This window comes from Micropterus salmoides, unplaced genomic scaffold (assembly GCF_014851395.1).
Source record: "Micropterus salmoides isolate LMB-PRFRI ecotype aquatic unplaced genomic scaffold, ASM1485139v1 Ms_hic_scaffold_12, whole genome shotgun sequence".
NCBI classification, from domain to species: domain Eukaryota; kingdom Metazoa; phylum Chordata; class Actinopteri; order Centrarchiformes; family Centrarchidae; genus Micropterus; species Micropterus salmoides.
Window position 1 is genome coordinate 12782477 of NW_024040263.1, and position 13259 is coordinate 12795735.

Genomic DNA, 13259 nt, shown 5'->3' on the forward strand with positions numbered 1-13259 from the left:
ATGGACCCCACCAAGGTCAAGGCGGTCATGGACTGGCCAGTCCCTTCCCCTTCGGCAAATAATTCAATGTCTTAATCTCCCAGAACACTCCATTTGTGTGGTCCCAGTCTGCTGAGGAGACCTTCAGGGAGCTAAAGCAATGTTTCATTAGAAGCTTCTGTCCTCACCCATCCTACTAACTCACCGGTCGTATTCCCTGTGTTACCCCATTCCCCATCACTTGACCTCTTTAATGTAGCCTGTTCCCTTATTGAATACATATGCCTTCCCTCCCCTGCCTGCCTGGTTTTGATTTTTGCCGGTGTACCTTGAGTAAACCTTTTTATTTTACCAGCCTCATATTAGAGTCGTTCTTTTGGGTTCAAACCAGTTTTTACTGAGCCTTTATAGGAAGTGCAACACTAAATCTCTGGAGAACCTCTTTAATTAACTTTATATCAAGCTCATACTTAGTATGATCAGTTTTTTTGTTGGTTTTGGTCTTTTAATAGGATTTGTGAACAATGAGAAAAAATATAGAAAATTACCCGACTTTAATGTGATTTATTATCTTCACTATAGGTATTTGAAATCAAAATCTGCAATGTAATTAGCGACTATAGTGGTCAAATAAATGTAGTGGAGTAAAGTGTACAGTATTTGTCTCTGAGATGTAGTGAAGCATAAGCATAGTGGCATATAATTAAAGACTCAAATAAGAAAAAGCACAACAAAATTCTGTTTATCCCCTTAACGCCAATTGTTGCGAATTCACATCACACCACTTCCATTTAGACTGCACCCGACATTGTGTATGTATTCACCCAATGCCCCCATATCCAAAACCTTTTGCAAGCATTGGTTTCTCGTTTATGCCTGTTGTCGCTAATTTGCATCATACCTACATCATACTTGAATTTATATCTTTTCTATCTTCTATAGACAAATTAACAATCTCCACCTAATTTAGCATCAGTTTGAAAGCAAATGAAAACAAAAATAATACATTTTTTCATATAATTCTAAATAAATTCAGGCATCAAGGGGTTAAAGTACTTAATTAAATGCTTTCCCACCACTGAAAGCCAGAGAGCCCTGCAGCTACCTTTGGCTCTACAAGGTCTTATTAACCAATATTTTGTGTCTAGTACTTCGTCATTTGAGCCAGAGGATTGGGTTTTCAAAAGCTGTGTGCAGGAATATAATATTTATCTAGGGATTCTGTAAAATGCATTTTATTGGGATGCAAACCCAATTTCTTGAAGGTTTTATAAAGTTTAGAATATATACAAAATAAATTCCAAAATAAAAACTTAAACACCTCCTGAAGGCAACTGTGGGAAATGAGGCAGCAAGTGGTTGCAAACTTTATTTATGCATGGTGAAGCTATTAAGGGCTCATGGGCATTTCCTCTTCTGGAAAGCTTTAATTTTTCATGCCGAATGTGTTGTGCAACTTAATTGGCTGCTGTGTTGTGTTGTGTTTGAGACACAGTGCTTGTTTTGGAGGTCTGTCTGGCGCTAATGTACTCTCTCTCTTATAATATTGGGGAGGAGACAGACGGACAGGTGAAGCTAGGGAAGCCTTGCGTCCTCTCACTCTCCTCTACAAAGTTGGCAGCAGATGTCTGTGATTTCCTGAGGGACCGAGATAAATGATATTTCCCCACTCTTTTTCCCTCTCCCCTTCTTTCTTGATCTTTCAGTGTCTCGCTTTGCTTCCTTTTCATGATCTTTTATTCTCTTTTTCTCATCCTGATCTGACGAGTTTCCTCCCTCACCCTTAAAACATTCCTCATTCCTCTTTTCTTCCTTTGATCCTTCCCTTTCCATGAGTTTCTGTTCATATATCTTCTTCTTCATCTCCTCAGGCAAACAAGCTACGCACAAAAACCCTGAAGAATACGCTGAACCCAGTGTGGAATGAAACGTTGATGTATCATGGCATCACAGCAGCCGACATGACCACCAAAACGCTCAGGTAGGTGCTCAGCTCTAAATTAGCAGGTAGCACTATTCCCCAGACAGCCAAATGACCAGTTTATTATGCCGAGGATGATGATCCATGCTTCCACCCCCCCAGTGAGCTGCCAACAGTCGTCTATACTTCCCAGTGGGCTTTTCCAGGTAATTCATTATTGCAGCCAGGCGACACCAGCCAACTGTTCCACTTGCTGTTGCTGCGGTAACTGCTCAGGTGCTGGCTGCATGGTAAGGCTCCACCCCCCTCCGTCCCACAGTGCTCTCCGTATGGAGTGATTGAGGTCAAGCGTAGCCATCTTGGCCCAAAAACTCTGACGCACTCGTGTCATCCTGCATGTGTAAGTTGATTCAGAGATTCCTGGGTGTTTTGTTTGTGAACGTGTGTGTTGCGTACAATGAGTGTCAGTTTGCTCAGCGGATTCATAATAGGGTTGGATGGCATTGTTTATCCTGAGGAAACACAAGCACAGACCCACCCAGATATATGCATATGCACACACACACACTCAGAAGTGCATGTTCACACAAACACACACAAATCTCATCTGCTTCGCACACAAATGCAGGCAGTCAGGTGTGTGTTTATCCTCTTGTGTCAAGGGCAATCACTGGCAGGAAAGAACATGCATGGCCCCTCCTCTTTATGTAGAGAAAACACACACACACACACACACACACATACGCAAATACCACACGTCCTTGAGCTTTTACAAACACACACATTCGGAAATAACATTTACTCTACCTCCCGAAACACACACGTATACACACAAACAGTAGCTTGAGGAGAGACCCTACAAACTAAAGGAAACCCACCTGACCTCTGTTCAAGGACACAACCCACAGTAACAACCCTGCATGGGAGCTGTGGGAAGCCAAAATGAGGAGGAGGAGTGTGACCAGTGTCGAGGAATAGATGAAGAGAGAGGTGACTGCCAAGATCAACAACAAGAGCAGAGGAAAAGCGTGAATGATGTCAAGTGACAGAAGGCAGTGTGGAAGAGGAAACTAGGGAGGCCAAGACGATAACAGAATCGAGGGATGGAGGGAATCCAAGGGTCAATTGAAAGAGAGAGAGACAGATTGGCTCATAGAGAGTGTAGTGGGATAAAGTGATGAATGAAGAAATTTACTTAGCTCAGAAGAAAAAGGGCAAGTGATGAGGAGATGTTCACTCAAAGGGGAGCCAAAAAACGAAAGAATGAGGACAGTAAGATATATGTGAGACAGGAAACCAGTGGGAGTGAATGAAACGCTGTCTGACAGCGAGGAAAGGGGAGAAAGTGACGTACAGAGAAAGATAGAGAGACAAAGAAAATCTTCTCAGACACCACCACCATACCTCTGCCGACTGACAGACTTTGTTCTCATTACTGCACAGAAAGCAGCGAACAGTCAGAGAACAGAGAAACAGGGAGGGATCCCCGGAGAAATGTTTACTCACTTGGTTGTGCCCTGCCGCATCCCGCTCTGCCGGTCCCAGCAGGGTGCAGAGGAGGGCATGCTGTACTCTTTGATCCCCATGCTCTGTTCGTTGCTGAACAGGAGGAGTCTGTCCAGACTAACCCTCTCTAGAGACCTGCCTGAAGGCACGGACAGTGCAAAGTTTATAGTTAAACTGGGCCATACTGCAGTCAGAGCAAACCCATTTTAGTTTAGATGAATGTGTTTTCAAGTGAGAACAAGGATTATTTCTGAGCAGCGTTCATTCATGCTCTAAGCTCATTTTCAAGTTGTAATCCTTTAGATTTCACTCCTGGTTGATTTGGTGACACCTGTCCTTACCGTGTTAACACAAAGTAATACAGCTACTTTTTTAGAAATACAACAGCAGAGCAACTGATGTATCTGTTTATAGTGCAGCCAAACAAACTAATCAGTCTAGTTTATAAATCAAATAATTGCAACAGCAATCTGATTTCTTGCTGTAGTTTCCCACTCAACAAGACAGCAAAATTTGCTGAAGAGTTGCAGGTGTCGCAGCCTGTCAACTGCATATTTTCATCTTAACAGCTCACTGTGGGTTCTCCTTCTTGTTTCATTACTCCCTTGCCAAAAAGGAAGGCTGAAAAGGACACCGTTGCCGTTTTGTATAAGCATTTTTGTTGAACAATCACAATCAGCGCAAGCAGAGTTTTCAGTGTAAAGCGGTGAGTCTGCTATCACTTGGATTATGTGCGTGCATGCAGGCAGTCTATATTCAGTGCAGGAATGGTGGACTCCACCACTACAAATATACAGCAGTAATTACTGAATGTAAATACATTGACTGGCAGACCATAAATTGTATCAAAAATGGGGTTTTGATGTCACAGAAATCTTAAGGATTGTGTCTTGAGCAGTTTTTTACTGTTCAGTACTTCAGCCCACATCAGAGACAGTGATAAAAGCTGCAGTCATTAAAAATTTCTTTGGTGTCAAGTCCATTCTACTGCACCACTCTTTGTGCTGGAGGATAATGCTGTAAAGAGAGTTATGCAGTGTATAAAGTGGAGGGAGACTGGTTTTGTGCATTTATTTATTTATTTTCACCATTCATTCATTCATTTGCAGTTACAATGATTATATAAAGCCATAATGCTGAAGGAAAATGCACTTAACTAGAAAGGGATGGCTAAATAGAAGCTAGTTTTGAAATGGCTTGGAGAAAAAAAATCTCAACACCATTCATTTTTTAAATATTCTGTATTCAACAACCCTATTCCTCAGTGAGCAGACTATATCTCTGAGAGGGACTGGAGGTCCATTTTGTTATTAAGAATGAACCAGCTGAGTAAACTAATAACTAATGTCCTCAATCCAGACTCCACGGTTGGCCTCATATGAGCTAATCCTTCAATTGATGCAGCAAGGCTGCCTGAGGTGCTCAGTTCTTGAGTGAAAAGTAAACCGAACTGGAATACGTCGCACACATCTCCATCATGTTATTTAGTTATAGTTATTTAGGCTGTCTCATTTGATAGGAATTTTTTACTGATCTCTGGTAAAAGCCTGCTTGTTTTTGTGAGCAGCCACTAATTTTGAGAAAATAGCTGAAACATGAGAAACTGCACTGGGAAAAAGTCGATTTAACAGTCTCCTTTGAAGTCTGAATATGAGACGTATTGAGTTGCTCTGGAGATTGTTTTATTGTAGTGAGGACGACATGATTTTGAGATTAGGTCAAAATTTCTCACTTGCTTGCTTCAGTCTGCCTCGGGGTGAATTTCAAATGATTTAAAAGCAGTGACAGTGATAATGTGGTGCCTCAGTCCTTCCCCTCATTTAAATTATATTGCTTTTGGTGCATTTTAATGCACGAAAAAAGAAGTTGGGGAGAATCTCATCTTTAAGACTCCTAGTCAGCCTGCCAGAGGAGAGATGGAGCATGTGGAGGTGTTGTGATGAGAGGTGAGTATCGAGATCCTGTGTGTGTGTGTGTGTGTGTGTGTGTTAAAGGACTACCAGCATGATGTCAGTGCCAGGTCTAGTCCCTCTCTCAATTTCTTCCCTCTATCTCTCCGTCCCTGTCAGGCTTGGTAATAGACACACACTGTCCTCGGCTGTGGGGAGATAGGGATAAATCTAGGACTTGATTTGGTATTGGATGGAGGGGAGGCTGAGATTGGCTGCTGGATGCCTCAAGTGAGATGTATAGTCGGGTACTAATATAGTCAGGAGGGGGAAAAATGATTTGAGAATGATATTTTTGGTTGGGGTTGATTGATTTGTCTACGTCTATAGCTAAGTTGGTAGAGTGTCAAACTTAAAGTCATTGTGAGTATGATAGTATGCTGACGTTGGCTCAAAGCACTGTTGTGCTGTTGGGTCCAGGAGACCCAAAAGCAGGACAATAACAAGGGATTTGGAAAGATTTAACAGTAAGATTTGTTCTTAACGTCAGAATGTGCAAGTGAGGTTTCTCGATCAGCAGCAGGAGAGAGAAACCAGACAAATGCACTGATATTTAAGTACGATTAGCATATTTAATAACATAATAAACTACATAATAGCATAATAATCCCTATAACACGGAATTATCCCTATAACACGGAATTAAAAACAATATGATTTAACAAGTCAAAGGCAGGCTTACGTGGAGATTTATTAGGTATATATATCAATTTTAAAATACTAATGAGGTTCCTTTTGCAGTTTCTACAATTGCTTACACAAGTTTTCAAAACCATGACTCCTTTTTTCAAAACTCTACACACAATTCCTAAAACTGCACATGTAACTGGCGGACACACTAACAAGGAGGCTAAAACCCATGAGCGCTAGCGTCTGTTGCTAGCTTGGCACTAAAGGCTTTGGAGAGTGAGGTTTACTCACTGCACAGCCTAGCTGGCTACCGTTACACTCACCCCCCCTACACCTCACCACTCCCATCCAGGTCACCGCACCAATGTAACCGGCCCGAGGTTGACGCGCTAACAAGGAGGCTAAAACCCATGGGTGCTAGCATCTGTCACTTGCTCATCTCTAAAGGTGTCGGGGGGGGTGAGATTAACTCACTGCACAGCCGTGCTGGCTGCCGTTGAACACACCCAAAATGTAAAATGCCTCATCTCCTGCAAAATGAGACACTACGTTTAAAATACCATAAACATATCTCTAAATTAAGCATTTGCATCAAATGGCAAACACTTTTTTTCATAATGGGACATTTTTGAATATACCATGTATACACTGTTGTTCTAAATCTAAAGCTCTTTTGTCTTTCATAGGCTTTCATGGGCCTATATGTACATTTCCATATAATTTCAGAAAGCATTTTTATTGGTTTGTATATATATATATATATATGTTTGGAAAATGCAATCAAGTCACTTCTTGTTAGATTTTTTAGGTGGAGAATTGTGTGTAGTGTTTTGAAAAAAGTGTTTCATGAAATTGAAAACTGAGTGAAAGGCTGAGAAATAGCTTATGGTTATGCAGATTTAGTGTGTGGTTTTGCTCTTTGAGTGAGAGGTTTAAGAAATCGTGTGACAAGTAGATTTTGTGTGTAAGCAGTTGTAAAAAAAAAACAAAACAAAAAAAAAAAGAACTATAAACATACCACAGCAAAGGTCATCCTTGTTGTCAGTTTCTTGTTGACACTCTTCTCACTTGTTTGAGACCATGAAGAGATATTTTCGCAAGGACAGACACCACGCAGAAGTGCTAAAACACCCTGATAATCTAATGTAACTCATGAACCGGGTTTTGTCAGTTACTCAGCACTAAATTTGGCACCACGGGTTGAAAAGATTCCACGAGCATCTGTTTGGTTTTTAGAGGAATTCTAAAGCTGGAATATTGTGGGAGAGGGTGTGAGGAAACTGATGAAGCATTTGCACAGAGGAAGCCAAAAGTTTGGGGTGGAACTGGTGTCATATTTCACCTCAACCTTTATCTCATCACAGACATCCTACATGTATGACAGACCTAAGGCACATAAATGATCTGACGACCACGGTCATGAGTCAGAGTTATTCTGAAGCTTAGAGAGATACTCATCAGTTATGACTGATGCTGTAACCAGCATGTCAAACGTCCAAATGTTAGAGGGACAGGAAGAGGGGGAAGGAAGGTGTGTGTGTGTGTGTGTGTGTGTGTGTGTGTGTGTGTGTGTGTGTGTGAGAGCAAGAGAGAAAGGTTGAGAATATCGAATGAAGAGGGGAAATCAAGAGCAGCGACAGTCCATCTGGGAATAGTTGAGCACAGAGGGAATATTGTAGCAGGTGATGGGCTGTGAAGACTGTACTGTAACTGATGGAATATTCACCCTCCATCAAACATCACCATCTCTTTAAATAAGTGCACCCTGCGGAAGAAATCATTTTACAGAACTGCAGCAATCTAGAGAACTGATTCAGTTGTCTCTTTTTCAACATACAAAGTAGAAAAGCAAAAGTTTGTAAAGACTAATCTGGATTGTAGGTGGAAGTATTCAAGCTATTTTTACTGTGCTGATATCCCGCTCAGTAACACTGTATGTATTAGAAGGATTTAACTTTTTAACCTCTAATGACCAGGAAATCAGAACTTGTTTTACGTTGAAAATGTTGTCACCAAAATGCCATTGAAATATAGGTTACAACTTAATAGATGGCTTGATGTTTTTTATGTGGCTGTGCTGTACTACTCAACAATAAACTTCAATGTAAGGAACCAAACATGGCACATGAATGTTACTTCTTCTATGACCAAATATGATTGATATTCCCATCACCCTCAGTGGTACTTTGTTTGAAGTGCTGATTTGCAAATGTTAGCATTCTAACATGCAAAAGTAAGATGATGAACATGGTAAAAATGAGACCTGCCAAACATGCTAATGTTAGTATTTAGCTCAAAGCACCACTGTGCCTACGTACAGCCTCACAGATTCACTAGCACAGTATCACAGTACATCTTTAAACACAGTGACACCATGAAAACACAAAACTCATCTTAAACAATGTATAACACAGAATGTATGCAAATGCACTGATAGCAGACATTTTATATAGTTTTATCTGTATACTACACATAGGGCCCAATCAGTGTCCTTTCAATTCAGGGAAATGCAGAAGAAAAACTGATTACCTGCTTTAAACAATCTCTTTCTTCTTACATATTTCAATTACGATCAATAAGTCTGATGGAGTAACAGCCGAGAAAGAAATGAATCACTCCTTTGGAAACCCTCTTCACAACTTCTCATCATTCATGAGGCATGCTGATATGAAGCCACAGAGAAGTCGTCTTGTGTTGCAGATGGAGGCGCTGATTGATTGTTGAGATACACTTTGGATATTTTTGGCAGTCTACACTCGCTTCACGATAATGAAGCTACGCGGCAGCAGGGTTCCTCTGTAAATTTTCACTGACTCACCTGTTTCTCTCTCTTCTCTGTCTCTGCATCCGTATGCGTGTCTGTGTATGAAGGCTGTGTGTATGTGACATGGACAGACTCGGACGAAATGAATTCATTGGAGAGGTGAGAGTTGCCCTGAAGAAACTGAGAGAGGGCGAGAGCAAACGCTACAATATGGGCCTGGAGAGAATTGCACAGGTACGTACATTGTGCGTGTGTGTGTATGTGTGTGTGTGACCGTGCACAGACTGTTCGCATAAATACCAAATGGGTTTCAGTGGACATATATATTAAGATGTGTCCTGTTTCCATTATGCATGTTTGCCTTCAGGCTATCAGCTATCAGTTTAAAATGCTGCATTATAAAGTGCTGTAGATATTCACCTGGAGGCTCTGTAGGCTATAAGCATGATGTCTCTGTCTCGCTCTCTCATTTCAGAATAAAGAAACTAACAATCAATTGGTGGAGCAGGGAGCGCTCGTGGGAGAGGAGGAGGTAAACATATCATTAGCTTTATCATCACCAATCTTATCATTAGTGTTTTCAACCAAAACATGGCTCACTATAATTTCCTATTATTCTCCAATATCTAATACACTTTATCTTTCTTAGTTATTCTAATCTTTCCTCTCTTTTCACATCTCTAAAGAAAAATAAAGTTTAATTAGGCGTTTTTTTAAGTCAGTATATATATCTGTGGCATGAACTCTAACAGACTAGTGTGAAGGGAAGACTAGTGTTTTTCCTCCACTGGTGGTCATTATCTCATTTCTCTTCCTGTTTTAGAGACAGAGGCTAATAGCTTTTGGTCTCTGATTAGACTCAGTTTATGGTTTAACCTGGAGATTAAAAGGAGAAGGGAGCAATATAATTTTGCCTGGCTCAGAAAAGGCAAAGCTTTTTTATTTAAATTACAAGCTTTCATATGAGCACTCCTTTTGCTCACACATTATTTTAATTCCGTTTTCATTGTATTAAAGCAACATTATATAAGATTTGGTTTTGTAAATAAGGACAGCTGTATATGTGCATTCATGATGATTACATTACTTATGATTGAAAACTTGCAAGTCGACAACTTTGCTAACAAAACCAAACAAGCAAGTGCGACGGCACAAGACAAAGCAATATTACTTACTAGTCCAACAGAAAGACTGCCAGCTCGGCGTCTGTCTTGCAGCCTTTTCTTTCATGAAGCTCTCGCCAATGCCCGGCAGCCTCTTTTTTAGTCACTCTCCTTTTATCTTCTTAGCTTTCTCCATCTACGTCCTCTTCTGTGCTTCTGCCTCTGCTATTAACTAATCTTATGTCCATAGAGGCAGCTGATCCTGGTTTTGTTGCCCACTCATCTGGCTCTGGCATGACACCATTTTCCACCAGTTGTTTGTAGAAAAGTTGCACGTTGTTTGAAACTTGGGTGGCAAGCTAGCCAAAAGAGCTAGACAACATCTGACGAAAGAGCACACGAGAGAAACTTTACCGACTTCCAAGTGTGTTATCTAGTAAGTTTGCTAACATCAACTTGAGATTTATACACTGAACAAAATTATAAATGCAACACTTTTGTTTTTGCTCCCATTCATCATGAGCTGAATTCAAAGATCTAAGACTTTCTCTACGTACACAAAAGGCCTATTTCTCTCAAATATTGTTCACAAATCTGTCAAAAGTTAGTGAGCACTTCTCCTTTGATAATCCATCCACCTCACAGGTGTGGCATATCAAGATGCTGATAAGACAGCATGGGTATAGACAGGTGTGCCTTAGGCTGGCAAAAATAAAAGGCAACTCAAAACGCAAACAATTTATAATTTTGTTCAGTGTAGCTAGCAGCTAAATCTTTGTCTGTGAAACCACTGTGCGATTTCACTTGTGTCGACAGCTTTGCTAACACAGCCAAACATCCAGCGAGCCCAATAACACAAGACATAGCAAGCCAGCTAATAAGATAGCAAGAAGGCCTGTCAGCTGTCTTGCATCGTCTCAGCTCTTTTAGCTCACGCCAACGAGTAAAAGCCAGTGCAATATTTACTCTTGTCCAGTCTCTTGCTTGGTCACTTTCTCTTTCTCTCCCACACTTCCTCCGACATCTTCTTCGGTCTCTTCGCAGCCTCTGACATAATATCCATACTGAGAATACCGAGCTAGCTTCTTTCAAAGAACTTACAATGTACATTATATACTTTTTGCTTCATCTTATAGTTTGCTTGCTGAAGAGTCGTGTTGCTGTGTGACATGGTGCCTTAAATCATTAAGCCGTTGTCACTAAAGGTTTCATGTACATAGTGCCAAAAATCTGCGCCCCAGCCTGGAATGGCAATGACAGAGACGTCATTTATCATTTTACAAGTCAGTGTACCATCAAAACGACTTTTAAGCTGTTTTCTAAAGATAAAATTGCTACATAGTGTTGCTTTAATGTTTTATTATTGTTGCTTTGAGTGAAAATGACCCTGATGCAGGATTTCCCACTGTCTATTCATTGAAAAGGGAAATGTCAGGTTGAAAACAGGTGCTGTATGTGACACTGTTGTTTTCTTTGTCCCCAGCGTGGCCGCATCCTGGTGTCCCTGTGCTATAACACAGAGAAGAGCTGCCTGCTGGTTGGGATCATACGCTGTGCCCATCTGGCCGCCATGGACTCCAACGGCTACTCTGACCCCTTCGTCAAAATGTAAGTCGCGTCACATATTCATGAACAAACAAATTATGCTCACAGGCTACTATTCTGCATCAACAATTAACATTCAGTTGCAATGTTCTTTGCCAATGCAGGAAGCAGTCTGATGGTCTGGTAACATGGCAAAAGTAACGGTGTCTAGGTTGGTAGTGTGGGTTCAAGTGACAGGAAAATTCTGGTTTATATCAACCTGCCGTATTTCCCATAAATGTGCTGCTGTAATGTGTAATGTGACTAGCCACCTCCTCTTAATACACAACATACTCAAAATCCTTTTCGAATTTTTCTCTAGTATGGACAAAGCTAAAGTTAGAGGGGTCTGAGGCTGCTCATAAACAGAGTTAGTTACAGTGTGTAACCTTTGTTCTATTTCACTCACGCTTCACTCTTTAACCAGCTTGACAGGATTGAGGTGGCGAAGCCAGATATCCTGCTCTGACACCAGCAGGGCACAACACCCTCAAACTTAGGAAATGCAAACGCGTGGGCGACCAAATGTAAAGTCACTTTCAGCCTGATTGGTCTCACACACTAAAACTCAGAACCAGTGACTTGATGGAGAATATATGGACAATCCCCAAGACACATCATGAAGGAGGCATAAAATGTCACCGCCATCCAGCACAGTTGCAATTTTGCAATAGTGACGACACCCCTAATCACACTGCAGAAAAAGTTAGACATGGATTATTTTAAAGGTGAAACAATTAGTTAATTAATTAATAAATCGATCAACAGAAAATGAATCAATCAACAATTTTGATAGTCCCTGAATCTTTTTAATCATTTATCAAGCAAAAAAGCCAGACATTCACTAGCTCTAGCTTCTCCAAAATTAAGATTTGCTGCTTTTCTCTGTTTATATCACTGTAAAGTGAATATCTTTGGGTTTTAAACTGGTGATCACACAAAAGAAATTTGAAGACACCACCTTGGGCTCAGGGAAACTGTGACTTGCATTTTTCACACTGACATTTTATAGACCGAAAGATTAACCGATTGATTAAAAAAATTATCAATAAATTAGTTGTGGCCCTTTGCCAATCAAACTGTAGGTCTACTACCTTTCATTAAGACTGAGAGCTTCTCTCAGTCAATGCAGGTCTTTTCAAAGTGTGAAACACTGAGCCAAAGAAAGGCCACTCCACACCTGAGCAAACCTGCCTCCACACTATTGCATTTTCGAATGAAAAAGGGAGACCTTTTGCTAAGTTTGCACCTCTCGTCCAGACTAAAACGACTAAAACAAAGACTTTTGGAAACGCTGCCGACCCTGTTTTGCGTTTCAAAATTCCGGAGGACATTTTAGTGGAGACGGGCCAAAACGGATGACTTTAGAAACGATGACGCAGCTGCTCACGCTCTGCTCTCTGATTGGGTCTTGCAAAGCAGAAACACAATGCTACTGACCAGGTTTTTGACATCGTATTTTTATTATAATATTATGTACCGTGCAAATAATACTTATCTGCCTACACTCGTACTGTGCATGTCGCAGTTTCCTTTGTGACGACTCCCAGTCGGTTTTCCGCCGCCACACTCCCGTGTTACAATCAGCAACAGTCCCAGCTCGTTATTGGTGCATGCAAAAAAAAAAAACTGGTCTGATGCTTTCTCTGGATTTGTTTATTCTTTCGCAAAATCTTCTGTAACTACAGAATAGACCATCTGCTTCGTGTTTACACTGGCACGCGCATGCCCAGTGCACCTGAACAGGCCCTACTGTGTCGTTTTAATGTAGACAGAGATCAACTCCAAAACGCAGCTAAAATGCTGGTGTGGACGGAGATCGT

The 13259-nt window shown here is 41.0% G+C and overlaps 1 protein-coding gene across 3 annotated transcripts in view; it reads left to right on the forward strand.

Moving 5' to 3' along the window:
• doc2d (double C2-like domains, delta) overlaps positions 1-13259 on the forward strand; it is a 48913-nt gene that overhangs the window by 20367 nt on the left and 15287 nt on the right. For all 3 annotated transcript variants that reach the window (XM_038713416.1, XM_038713415.1, XM_038713414.1), the window contains exons 5-8: positions 1851-1960; positions 8857-8983; positions 9225-9281; positions 11336-11460. In XM_038713416.1, coding sequence (XP_038569344.1) covers positions 1851-1960; positions 8857-8983; positions 9225-9281; positions 11336-11460 — 419 coding nt within the window. The remainder of the gene's footprint in view (positions 1-1850; positions 1961-8856; positions 8984-9224; positions 9282-11335; positions 11461-13259) is intronic.